General features: G+C 56.2%; 1 protein-coding gene across 1 annotated transcript in view; it reads left to right on the top strand.

The window, feature by feature from the left end:
• ST6GALNAC4 (ST6 N-acetylgalactosaminide alpha-2,6-sialyltransferase 4) overlaps positions 1–7,453 on the top strand; it is a 9,510-nt gene extending 2,057 nt beyond the window's left edge. The window contains exons 2-4 of the mRNA XM_004713289.3: positions 3,289–3,701; positions 4,924–5,031; positions 6,478–7,453. Of these exons, the coding sequence (XP_004713346.3) occupies positions 3,289–3,701; positions 4,924–5,031; positions 6,478–6,670 (714 nt within the window). The 3' untranslated portion in view covers positions 6,671–7,453. The remainder of the gene's footprint in view (positions 1–3,288; positions 3,702–4,923; positions 5,032–6,477) is intronic.
• The last annotated feature ends 5,589 nt before the right edge of the window (positions 7,454–13,042 follow it).

Here is a 13,042-nt window from a genome sequence, read left to right as displayed (position 1 = left end):
AGTGTCCCCAAGTCCAGGAATTGCCACCTCACCTCTGTCTGATGGTCGTTGCAGCTGTTACAGAGCGGGGGCTTCTGCTAAGGTTCAGAGCTGGTGTTGAGTACCATCAGGAAGAAAGCACTCCGAGGGCAGGAGGACCTGGCCAGGTGGGGTGAAGGGTTGGGTAGGCTGGGTGGACCCTGGCTCATCTCTGAGGACAGGCGATGATCTCACCCGCAGCGCCTCATGACAGGAAGCTCTGCTTTTTACTAACAAGTCAGAAACCCAGGTTTTGAACGTCAGGCCCCAGGCTGGCAACTAGTTAAAAATGTGGAGACCTTGTGACCCACAGGCAGATCTTTCCAACTTCTTGGAGGCTGGTGGTGGTGACCCTGGGTGGCCAGGACAGGGCCCAAGCGGGTGGCAGCTGGCGGGAGGTGGGCTCTTCATTGCGGGGGTGTGGAAGCTGGACCTGTGGTCAGGATTTGTTGAGTCAATCCTGACTCATCGTGAGAAGGGCCTCGTCACACTCCCGAGGCTATCGTCTTTATAGGGGCAGCTTGCCAGAGCCTGTCGCCCATGGACCCTCTGCACGGCCGCCTACGGCCTCCCTTCCAGTTACTGTCGGCTAGCGCTTCATCACTGTGTCCCCAGAGTCTGCGTGTCCTTAAAGCAACCTGATGTCAGATATAAAATGTCCCCGAGTGGGCCTATGCCAGTGTCTGGTTAATTGACTGGATTAATGAGCGCACATTCTTCCTGGGGCCTCCTATACCCAGGAGGCTCCCCCAGAAGGGCACCGAGAGAGCGAATGGGGAGCAAAGCTTTCTCCAAGAACCCTGACCATGCAACTCCAGTGGATGTTTGTAGCTTGTTGACTCAGCTTCTGCCTCTCCAGGGAGAGTGGGAGTTTGGGGACCCTCATAGGTCTGTGCTAATTGTGGTCCAGGCTCTTTTTTTTTTAAAAAAAAATTTAACTTGTTATTATAAATTGCATGAAGGTTTATAGGGCAGGCAGTTTTCCAAGCAGCAGCTCACACACCTTTTATTTCATGTCATGGGCTGCATCCCCATGCAACAAACGTTGCTTATCCTATAGTGTAGCACTGCTCGGTCTACAATGTAACAAACATCACTCATCCTACAATGTAACAAACATCACTCATCCTACAATGTAACAAACATCACTTATCCCACAAGTGCTCTTGCTTTGTTTCCATTTGGCCTCCTCTCCTGCTGTCCCAGCTTTGCCCCAGGCAAATGCTTCCCTTTGGATCCTAAGTGTTTGATGATTCTAAGGTATGCATAGCTCCCTAGTGTGAGTGAGTGAGTATGTGTGTGTGTGTTTTAGAAGTTTCAAGTCCTTTCCTTATCCGACTCTTGAGATTGGAGGACTTAGGTTGAAGTCTTAAACTTTGGTTGAACGGAAACACTCTCTTTCCCACTCAGTTTCGCATTTTGAGTCTTGCCAGTCTGTGAAGCTGTGAGGCAGATGAGTGAAGATTAAATCAGGAGCTTGTGTACATAAATGACTGTTCTGAAATGTAAACCCACTGGGAAAACACGAGACTCCAGTATCAATAGGAAGCCAGGCAACTCCTGCCATGATAAATTAAAGTTCTTTCTCTAAAGGTACAATTCCTTCCCCTTCCTGAAAAAGCTGAGTTCTACTTTTTCTGTGTGGTTACAATTCAAATCATTTTCTAGTGGCATTGTTACCTGTCTATTGGTTGGCAAAAAATTGAGCCACGGGGCTGAGTTCAGTCCCAGGCCTGTAGGGTGACCAAGGGCCATACATAGTCTTGGGGTTCCACGGTCTCTATCCCACCTGTCTATCCTACCATCTCTAGTCCACCCATCTCTATCCCACCGGTCGGCCTGGCCTTTGGTTTGATTTTGTGTTCCGTTCCACGTTTTCCCCCACTCTCACCAGGCCCCTCTGATAGCCATTTTGGAGCAGTTGGTAGTGGTAGCCAGCACCACCTGGTTATTCTGGTCTCAGAGTGGTGGCCGTTGATGTATGTGTGCCCATTCATCCCGTGGCCTAATTGCTTCCCTGTGCTTTCAGTTTTCCCCATTCTCCTCTGGGCAGGGAGAGAGCGATAGTGGCACTTTAAATGACTGCAGATAGCTCCTAGTACCCGGGCCGCTACTCACTAACATAGGATGCAGAGCCTTGTCTTGTGGGCTGTGCCATGCCAATGGGCCTGAGTTTCCACCCCCGCCACCATGAACTCCATGCCAGCAGTTCATTGGCTATAGCTAGTAAGTTTTCATAACTCTGCCTCCTGTCTGCTCTGCTGTATTCATGGGTATGTTTGCAGCGAAGGTAAGTACGTGGTAGACATATCCTCTGTTGGACTGATCTATAGCTGTGGACGTAGTCTCCTCTCCTGGGTCAGCTTGTGTGTCTTTGCATCTGCGGCTCGATCTCCATTATGTGTGTGTGTGTGTGTGTGTGTGTGTGTGTGTGTGTGTGCATGACTCCGTACCCGTGGCAAATTGTGCCTGTGCCACATGGTACCTCCGCATGATATCTATGTTGCCTTTTGCCCTTGTGCCTTTGATGTCATTGTTTTTGTGGTGTGTTAGGCGTCCTGCCCTCTCCTTCCCCCAGGTTACTATGTGTCTACCTTCTAGTAAGTACCAGCATTTTAGATGTGGTCCTCACAACCCGCTGGGTGCTGCTCTCATCCCTGTTTTAGAGAGGACAGAATTGAGGCTCAGAGAGGCAAAGTGACTTGCCCCAAGCCACCCAGCTAGGAAGGGGGTGGGGTGGGAGCTGGGATTCAGGCTCAGAACCGTGGGCACTGTTAATGGGCACGGAGGGTCCTGCTCCGCTGGTCAGTCAAACACAACGTGGGCGGATTGGGGCCGCGGAACCAATGGCCCCCGGGGTGCTTCTGAAGAGCCGAGGTCTGTGCTCACGCAGCACACACGAGTGTGATGTCCAGGCTGTGCCAGGCTGTTTTAAGTGCTCCGTCAACATGTGCCAGGGACCCTTCATGAGGGACCCGTGACATAAGGACTGCCAGGCCCTCAGCGTCCGCTCTTGAGAAACAGCCACGGGGACAAGGGACAGGGCTGATGGGGACGCGCAGGTCCTGAGCACAGAACCTTAACCTGGTATCACTGTGACCTTGGCAGGGTCCCCACGCCTGCCCAGCCCCCACGTTCTCCTCTGAGAGCAGTCCTTAGAGCTGACAGGAGCACCGAGAGGGCGGGGGCGGGCTGGGGGGCTGGGGAGGGGCTCCAGGTGGAGGAGCACAGAGGTGGACACCCCCTCTCCCCTTCTACCGTCCCCTGCAGCCGCTGGTCCGAGAACTGTGCCGCAGCTGTGCCCTGGTGTCCAGCTCCGGCCAGATGCTGGGCTCGGGCCTGGGCGCCGAGATCGACGGAGCTGAGTGCGTGCTGCGCATGAACCAGGCGCCCACGGTGGGCTTCGAGGCGGACGTGGGCCAGCGCAGCACCCTGCGGGTAGTCTCGCACACGAGTGTCCCCCTGCTGCTGCGCAACTACTCCCACTACTTCCAGCAGGCGCGGGACACGCTCTACGTGGTGTGGGGCCAGGGCAGGCACATGGACCGCGCGCTGGGCGGCCGCACCTATCGCACGCTGCTGCAGCTCACCCAGATGTACCCGGGCCTGCAGGTGTACACCTTCACGGAGCGCATGATGGCCTACTGCGACCAGGTCTTCCAAGATGAGACCGGCAAGAACCGGTGAGGCTGGGCCTTCGGGGGTGTGGTGCCGGAGGTGGGGAGGTCATGTCTTGGAGATTGCAAGTGGTGACAAAGGGCATTTGGCCTGTGAGCCCAAGTGGGGGCCTATCAGGGGCCGCATCTTTGAGGAGGGGGTGCTCTGAGGCCAGAATCAGTCCCTGAAGTCCCCACCAGATGATGGAAGTCACACAGGCCTATCTGCCTTGTTTGCAGGGGGGCACTGATTTCACACCCCACCGAGCACTCACCCCTGCCCGCCCCCCTCCTGTACACTGGCCCCTCCCCTCAGCCCCTCCAGGGCAGGGGACAGCAGCCCTTTCCAGCTCTGTAGCCAGAGCATCTAGCTGCGCCCCAGAATTTGCCTGTCCCATCCCCTGGAGTCATCTCTAGAGTCATCTCCTTGGTCTTCAGTCTCTCCTGCCCTGGCAGTCCCCTGGCCGGTCTCCCTGCCACCTGCCTTGCCCCTGCACTCTGAGCTCCTCCTGTTGCCCCCCGGGGAATTCCATCCCATCAGGCACCTGTCCTTAAACCTTCAGGAGCACCTCAGTCCACAAGCAGACAGTCTGGACTTCCCACCCCTCCCCTCTGCTGGTCCTCAAGCCTTATCTCTCAGCTACACTGGCCTTCTGGGCCTCCCAAGGTGATCTGTAAGCCTTGGCCCTCGCCCTTCCTCCTCTCGGAATGTTCTCCCTCTGTGTCTTTCTAAGGCTGAATCCTGGCTTGTCACGTTTCTGGGGTTTGCCTCCACCCTCCTGCCCTGACATATTTTATCCTGTGACTTTGTTTCTTTGTCCCACCAGCACATTGTCTTACTCATTTCCTTGTCTCCCAGCTGCCCCTGCACCAGTGCGGCCAGTTCCAGGCCAGCCAGGTTGGTGTCAGTCCCAGTGACTGAACCACTCCAGGATGGGGCCTGTGATTTATTCCTGTTTCCCAGATGGGTCTCTGAGCCTCGGAGAGGTTGGCTCCAGACACCCCACCCCATTGGGCTCTGTTTCCTCCTGTCTATTTCCTCAAGCCTTGTCCCTTTCACTTGGACCGAGTGACCAGGACCCTCGCCTAGGGAAGACGTGAACAGACCAGGCTGGCCTCGGGCTTCATCTCGCGCTGCTGCTGGCCTTGGGCCGGCTTCCCCCGAGGGTCCCCAGTAGAGGTTCAGGTGAATGGCGCCGGGCCTTGGTCCACTTTGTGCGGGCGGCTGACGTGTGTCTCTCTCTGGCAGGAGGCAGTCCGGTTCCTTCCTCAGCACCGGCTGGTTCACCATGATCCTGGCCCTGGAACTGTGTGAGGAGATTGTGGTCTATGGAATGGTCAGCGACAGCTACTGCAGGTCAGGCCAGCCAGGCAGGCTGGGCAAGTCAGGGGCCCCCACGCAGGCCTCAGCTGCAGGGGTGAGGAGCTCGGGGTGCAGGCTGTGTGGTCAAGGACGGGGCATGCTGGGAGGTAAAGAGCTCAGGCCCTGGGACGGGCCAGGTGATGGGTGGTCCCGGTGTAGGCACGCCACCTCCTGAGCCTCAGTGGCCGTGGAGTCTTTGCCAGCTCAGGGCGGGCCATGTGTGTCAGTAGAACTGGGCCCCATGGGGCTTTCTTTCAGGGGTGGGTTTTCCACTGTCACTGTGAGGGGCTGCTGAGGGGCTTCCAACTCATGGCCACCTGTGGCCACGTCACAAACCACTGCCCCAATTTCTCACCCGGGGGCCTTCTCCTGAACTGCTTCTGGGTGGACTCAACCACCCACCTTGCAGCGAGCATCTGCGCGCCTTTCACAGTTGTCACCACCCAGGGATGCCTCAGAACATTTACCCGACGGTTACTAATTCACCAATTGGCACAGCACCGGCCCAAGATAGGGAGCAGTTGTCGATTACACGGAAGTGATTCTTCTCAATGCTATTATTCTTTTTTAACCTTACTCTTCCTTAATACTTTACTAAGTATTGTTTATTAACAATTTCTACTATCTTTTGTTAATGTTTATTATCATTTACGGTTAATATTTGCTATGAACTTTTCAAGGTGCCCTGGTGCGGCTGTCAGGTGAGCCTTGGACCGCTCACTGCAAGGTCTGCGGTTCAAACCCCACAGCCGCTCCATGGGAGAGAAATGAGGCTGTCTGCCCTCGTAAAGGTTTTCAGCCTCGGAACCCCCTTTGTCAGGCCACTATGAGTTGGAATCCCCTTGATGACTGGGTTCGGTTTGGTTTTTACCTTTTAAATATTATTGAATAGCACCATGGACTTTTCAGACTGGCTCAAATTATTATTTTGTGCTATTCTTGGATTATCATGTCACTATTATTATATATAAGAAATTAGGGAGCCGTCCCACATTTCCACTCCCTGTTCTCTCAGGGACGTGTTTGTGTGTGTGTGTGTGTGTGTGTGTGTGTGTGTGTAGGGGGTGACGGCAGGAGCCTGTGTGCCCTTGCATGATGAGGGACAGACTGGGCACATGCGTTGCCCATAGGCAGCTAGCCGTGCAGGACTGGGTGCTCTCTTCTGCATGTCCCCGGGGGCTCCCTCACCAGCAAGGAGCCTGTAGCCTTAGTTTTTGTGATCACACCCTCACTTTGGGGGGGTGGCCACGCCCATAGTTCCTATTTTACAGATGGACTGAGTCAGCCCCCTGGCACCAGATGGAGCAGGGGCTTGAACGCTGGCCCTTTGGCTCCTCCCTGTCGATTCTGGCCTCCCCTTGGAGCATTTGGGGAGGGGTGGTGGAGGTGGGGGGCGTGGTCTGGCCCCTGACCCCTCCCTCTGCCTGCCCGCCCCCGCAGGGAGGAGCGCCGCGGCGCCTCTGTGCCTTACCACTACTTCGAGAAGGGCCGCTTGGACGAGTGCCAGATGTACCTGGCGCACGAGCGGGCGCCCCGCAGCGCGCACCGCTTCATCACCGAGAAGGCCGTCTTCTCCCGCTGGGCGAAGAAGAGGCCTATTGTGTTCGCTCACCCGTCCTGGCGGGCTCAGTAGCCCCGCTGGCCGCCATGCCTTCTGCTGGCCTTCATTCCATCAAGGCCACCACCAACCCAAAGACCAAGCTCACTGCCCTGGAGTTGATTCTGACTGGGGGTCTTGAACAGCTGACCTTATGGAGCTGCCACCAAGGCTTACTCAAGGCCACCACACTGCACCAAAAACCTTGTAATGTGTGGCTCCTACCTCCTGCCCCATACTAGGGTCACATGGAAGCCCCTGCAGTTTCATGACCTGAGGGGCCCCGGGGGGCGGCCATGGTGAACTCAGCATGTCCCTCCCCACCCTGCTTCCCAAGCCATCCCCATCTTTACGTGGGCTTCACCTCACCTCCGGGTCTGTCCAGTGGCCTTTGCCCCTGGGGCTGATGTCCCCCCCATTCACCAGCATCATGACCTTCGAGCTTGCCCCGGCCCTGGTCCTTCTCGCCCCTCACCCACCCTTGGTGCCATACCTCCCGGGCTGGTTGTCCTGCCCCAGTGCCCTGGGCAGGGTAGCAACGGTCTGGGAGCTCACTGGGCAAAGGGACTATTGAAATAGGACCTGACGTCAGGGCCATCTCAGGAGTGGACGGTAGACGTGTTTTCTGACACCTGCCTCTGTAGGCTCGTGGGTCGGGGTGGGGAGTGGGGGTGAGGCTCCCCTCCCTGACACATTCCGAGGCCTGGGTGTCCCTCTCAGGCTGGTGGCCAGCTGGGCTGCTGGGATTAATTTTTTTTCCCTCTTAAGTAATTTATTTTATTCTTGTATGTTGTTGAATACGGACGCAGCAGAAACAAATGAACTCCGTCTCCGTGTACGATTCCATGCCTGGATCGCAGCCCTCCCGGTCGGTGCACAGCGACGCTCCCTTCCTTTTCCTAATGAGCACCCCCTCCTCCCCAACGTGTGCTCTAGGAGTCCTGGTGGGGAAGAGGCTGGGCTGTAATCCGCAGCGTCGGCTGTTCGAAGCCACCCGTCCCTCCCCAGGAGAAAGCGGGCTCTCTGTCCAGAGGGGCGGTGTTGGAAACGCACAGGGGTGGCCCCGCCTGCACCATGGGCTGCTGTGAATCGCATGGACTCCATGGCTGTGAGTTTGGCTTGGTTTGCTGCCTCTCTGTCACTGGGTCAGCTTCCCCAGAGGCTCCCTAAATCCCAAACTCTGCAAAGCAGGCAGAGGGCAGCCTCGCGGGGGTTGAGGGGGGGCCCGGGGGCGGTGGGTGGCTGGGGTCCAGGGCTTCCTTCTCCAAGTCTCAGTTTCTCACCTGGGAAGTGGCAAAAGCTGACCATGAAGGAGGGGGACTGGTCTAGCTCCACTTTATAGAGGAATTGAGGGGTCAACCTAACCGAGGTCTGGCTGAGCAGAACCTGAGCACCTGCTCCTATGCCAGGGGCCCGTAGAGGTAACTGTCCTCCGGCCCTTCTCTCTCCTCCCTCCGTCTGGAGACCGATGGAGACAGCGGCCAGGGGTTAGGGCCACTGAGTGGCTATGTGAGCCGTGCAGGTACGTCTCACTCCAGGACAGTCAAACCTGGGTGGAGCGCTCTGCTGTGGCCAGCCTGGAAGTCTGAAGTTCTTCACAAGGACCCACCTTTTCATTTCGCACTGGGCTCTGCAAATCACAGCCACTGTGTCAGGGACTCTGCCCCTTCCCCACCCCAACACACACACAGCCTTCTCGGGAGAGTGTGGTGACCTGGCCCACAGCTCTGCCTTTGTGAGACAAGAGCACTCATCAGGTGTTGGGGTATGGGGGTCCTCAGGGATGACTTTGCAATTATGGAAAATGACAGACAGTGGGGCACAGGGGCTCCGCGTCCCGGTGTCAGGACTTACAGGGTGGATGTATTTTCCAGTGGGTGTATGAAATGGGGCTTACAGATCTTTCAAAAGGCATGCAGGTCATACAGCGAACATATTATATAAGTCAGTGGGTGATATCATGAGTGGGTAACATAATAAACCAGCCGTGAGGTGAGTTACCTTGACCTAGTGCTAGTTGACCTCGAACCCCCTTGAGCCCCTCCCAGGGAAGAGTTTGCTACATTTATGATGTGTTGGCTATAGAACCTGATACCTCTTATCTACAGATACCATCAGGCATACGGATGAGTCGTCTGATATAAGGATGACTCATCTGATGTGGTAGCTCTTTTATGACAGCTCCTTTATGGAGGGTTATTGGAGGGACTGGGTTCAGTCATGAGAATGTGTATTAAGGTTTATGTTTAACTCATAGCCGTAGGCGTTCCCCCACCGGAGACAGCTTTCCAGACCTATAATTATGAGCATAGCGCTGGTCCCTCAGTTTACCACAATCAGGGTTGAGGTGGGCCTTGAGCTGGCGAACAGGGAGCACTGCGTGGGTAGGAGCAGATTGACCCCATGGGTGCTAGGGGCGGCCAGGGTCTAGGAGCAGGTGGTGGGCAGAGGGAAGGCTGGGGTGCAACCTGGCAGGCCTGTGGTGGGGAGGTAGTGGGGGGAACCTCCAGGCTTGGAGGGAGGTCTCTGGAGCCAGAGTTGGCCTCGCTCTGGTGCCCCATGGCGCTGTTGTGGCCGATAGGATGATGCCCCTCTCAGAGCCTCGGTGCCCTCATCTAGAAAGGGGTTTAGAACGGCCCTTTCCTCGGGACTGCACGGATTCAGAGAGGTGGCACGCATGCACTGTCTGGCCCCAGAGCTTAGGAGTGTCTGGAACTTGACAAGATGTTAACTGCTGCCCGGTGGTCAGTGCCCACTCGTGGCCCTGCCAGCCAGGGCCTGCCCCGCTTCCTGTTACACAAGCTCGAACCCTGTGCATGGTGAATGCTTTCTAGTCTAAAGGGGCTTGGGTTCTTGTTAGTCTTTCAGAGACAAGAGGCAGGGGGGACCTTTAATTAATAGATTCATTGAGGGAAGGGAAGTGTGTAGGAAACAGGAAATCAAAGGAAATGAATGAAAGGGATTTAGGATAGTCAGATAAAGAAAGCTTAGCATTGGCCCTTTGTCTAAAGCCAGAGAATTAGCTAACCCAAAAAAGTATAGAGACCGCAAGAGCCGCTATTACAGAAAGGAAGAGAGAATTGGGCTTAGTACAGACCTATTAGCAAGCGACAATAGTTCGGTGAAGGAGTTAATGGGGTCTTTCCTGGCCACGGGCACTGCCAGCCCATTGTATTGCAGAGAGCAACTTTATGCCAGGGAACACGCAGGTGAGCCAAGAGGAGCTGGTAGAGAGAAGGAGAGAGGGAGAGAGAGAGGCATTTTCAGAGGGCCTGCAGGGTGAGAGCAAAGAGCTTGTGTGGGAACTAAGCAGCAAGGGCAGGGAGAGAACAAAGGCTCGGGTATTCAGGTCTTTGGGATGTCTATAATGCATCTTCCTGGTTAGTGCTAGTAACTCCAATGGGCTGGGCGCCAGCTTTGGTGAGCTGACGTCACTTAACGGGAGGTGAGGTGGAGGGGGATGGCCGTGGAAACAGAAGAAATGCCTGCTGCTGCCCCCGGACCCTAGAGTTCTCATCAGCTCCTTTTTGAAAGTAGATCACCATGCCTTTCTTCCTGGTCTTAGTCTGGACACTCCACTGACACCTGCCCAGGTGAAGCTTCCAGCAACACAAGAAACACCACAGTCTGACCACTGACACGAGATGGACTTCCCCTACCCTCTCTGGTCACAGAAGGGTAGTGTGGCAATGGGGCGTCATCGTCAATCAACCTCCTCATCGAACTTAACCAGCAGGGAGGAGAATCAGCACTCAGAGCTCGGGGCTGACCCTGGAAGGCGCAAGTCAGACATTTCTCCTTGTTACCAGCAGGGACAGCTGCTGTCCCTCCCACGGCACTGGCTCCTTCTCTGCAGGGCTTAAGAGTTCATTGCCTTGGTCACACACAGCTCTCAGACCATACAGTTAGGGGATTATTAGGGAAGTAATAGGTTACAGGCTACAATTCGCGATCAGGGACAATTCAGGACACAGTTCTTTAATCAGGAGAACCTCTTCTTAGCCAGGCCTGCAGATAGGCCTCTTAACGACCCTTGGCCTCTCTGCCCCTTGATGGAGCCACTAGCTGCTTGGGCAAGCGTTACAAAGTTCTTTAGTTTTGCCATTAAGTGTCTGGTGATAAGTCTCTGGCAAGAAGCCTCTTGTCTGAAGGTTCCCAACTCTCAATTCATACTCCTTCTCTGTAACCACCTGCTCTGGGTGGCATGGAGCCCCTGCGTGCCCAGCGCTGGGCTCCTGGTTCTACCGTCGCCGCTTGGCACCATTGTGCACCATCTCTGCCTTGACTGCTCTCCACCTCCTGGGTTTAGGAGGGACCTCCAGTCCAAGGGACACCGTCCGCTCCCACCTCTTCTGATCCCTGCTGTCTGCCTCTGGGGTGGCTCTTTTGAAACCTAGCAGGATGGCAAAACTGCTGACCCCTTGGTTGGTGACAAAGGCCATATAGGTGGGAAGATCTCCCATCCGCACATGAGCTGCCTCACTGTCCCCCAAAGTCCAGGGTCTGCTGGTCCTGATGAGATCTGAACTCTGCCTCTTCTCAAACCACGCCCGCTGTCCCAAGGCTTTTCTGACTCAGAGGATAGAGTCGAACTGTCCCGCGGGGTTCCACAGAGCCAGACAGCCCTAACTTTCTCCGGTAGTTGGCCGGTGGGTTCCGATTGCTGACCCTGAGGTTCTCAGCCTAGCGCTGGAATCGCTGAGCCACCAGGGTGCCTTTTTCTGCCTCCGTGGTTCAGAAACTGGCTTTGCCCTTCGGTTGAGCACACAGAGAGGTATCTATGTCTTGGTCCCACCCCAGGGTGGGGTTTATTGCTGAGTTTGCCTACTGGATGCTGGTGGTGGCCGAGCAGGGGTGTAATCTTCCTGCCAGTCTGTCTCTCAGGCAGATGATAACGAACCCCGGTCGGCCCAGGACCTAGTTTGGGCTCTTTGTACAAGCCAGGCTGAGAACCCTTCTCCCCTGCTGCTGCCGTGGCCGGTGGGTGCCTCGAGGTGAGTGGGAGCAGCAGCCTCCTGGCAGGCCCTGGGGAGTCGGGATTCCCTCTGGGAGTCTCTGGTTCCCGGTCCACACTGGGTGTGCTGGGGACCCACCTCACTGCTTTGCACCCCTAGGGCCAGAGGCCAGAGGGGAAACCAGGTGGTCTTCTCACCCCAGGGGCATCATACCGTGACCCTGTAGGGCAGAGTAGAACTGCCCCTTGGGGTTTTGTTTTTGCATTACAAAACTTTTTATTGGGGGGGGGGTTTACAGGGCAGATCAGCAGTTATTCCGTGTGTTGTTGCCTTTCATTCGGCAGGGGTGGGGGATGGGACCCCCTGCACCAGCACTGCCTCTACTTCCTCCCTCTGCTCCGGGTCCCAGCCCTCCGGGCCTAGCTCTCTGGACTTTGTTCTTGGATTCAGGCGGCCTTTTAACTTCACCAGGGTTTCCAAGCCAGTCACCTTTATGGGAGCAGATGGCCACAGCTCCCCCCTCCCCTCCCCCCCCCCCAAGCTGCTGCGGATTTGGAATCCCTGGCCTTTGGGTTTGCCACGGAGCGCTTTAACCATGGAGCCACCAGGGCTCCGTCTTACAGAACACACATAACTTGTGAATAGTGAGTGTCCAGTGTAAATGGGTGTCTACGGGGATATCTGCTTGACCGCTATCTCCTTCACCACGGTGCCCAGAGGCTGGGAAGAGAATGTTGAATGGATGGGTGAACGCGTGTGCTGAAGGAACAGAGGACAGAGCCCCGAGGCCACGCTGGTGTTGCCCACGTGCCGGTGTGCAGAAGGGCTTCGAAGGCTGGGAGCTGCTTACCTGTGAACCTCATGGGCAAGTGGGGCCAGGGGTGGGGTGAAGGAACGTCAGACCTCTGGATACTGGGGGCCACTGATGTGTAGCCCCGGGGTCCCCTCTGGCCTAGGCCAAGTAGGACTTGCTGCTCCCAGGGCCACCCCCCCTGCTTCCATCTGATCACTGCAGCCTCTGTCCATGAAACACATGGTTCAGGGTCCCCCTATCTTCTGCAAGGAGGGGCTCACTCAGGCCTGATGAGTATATGCCGGTGAGGAGTCTGTGCTTGGGCGCCGCCTGCCAGCTGCCCTCCCTGCCTCTTCTCCAGAGGCTCCTCGCTGGGGGGGCAGGAGTCCCTGCCCACTCCGCCTGGGACCTGCTGGCCACCCTTGAGCAAGTCCTGTGTCTCCTCTGGGCCTTGGTTCCAGCTTCTGGAAGCTGGGCGGCAGTTGAGAGCCCTGAGGGCTCTTTCCAGGCCCTGGTGGGAGTCACAGGCACAGGAAGTTTGCCGAGGTTCAAGAAAGGGGGGCTGTGGTGTCACACCCAGGACCCCCACCCTGCTTACTGATTGTGGACTAGGGGTGAAGGGAAGCCCATCGCACTCAGGGCGGGGTAATATTGCTAGGG

Source organism: Echinops telfairi, unplaced genomic scaffold, assembly GCF_000313985.2.
Source record: "Echinops telfairi isolate 266 unplaced genomic scaffold, ASM31398v2 ScPeMD7_22;HRSCAF=79, whole genome shotgun sequence".
Taxonomy (NCBI): domain Eukaryota; kingdom Metazoa; phylum Chordata; class Mammalia; order Afrosoricida; family Tenrecidae; genus Echinops; species Echinops telfairi.
The sequence above is the reverse complement of the archived record's forward strand: the minus strand, read 5'-3'. Positions and strand labels throughout refer to the sequence as shown.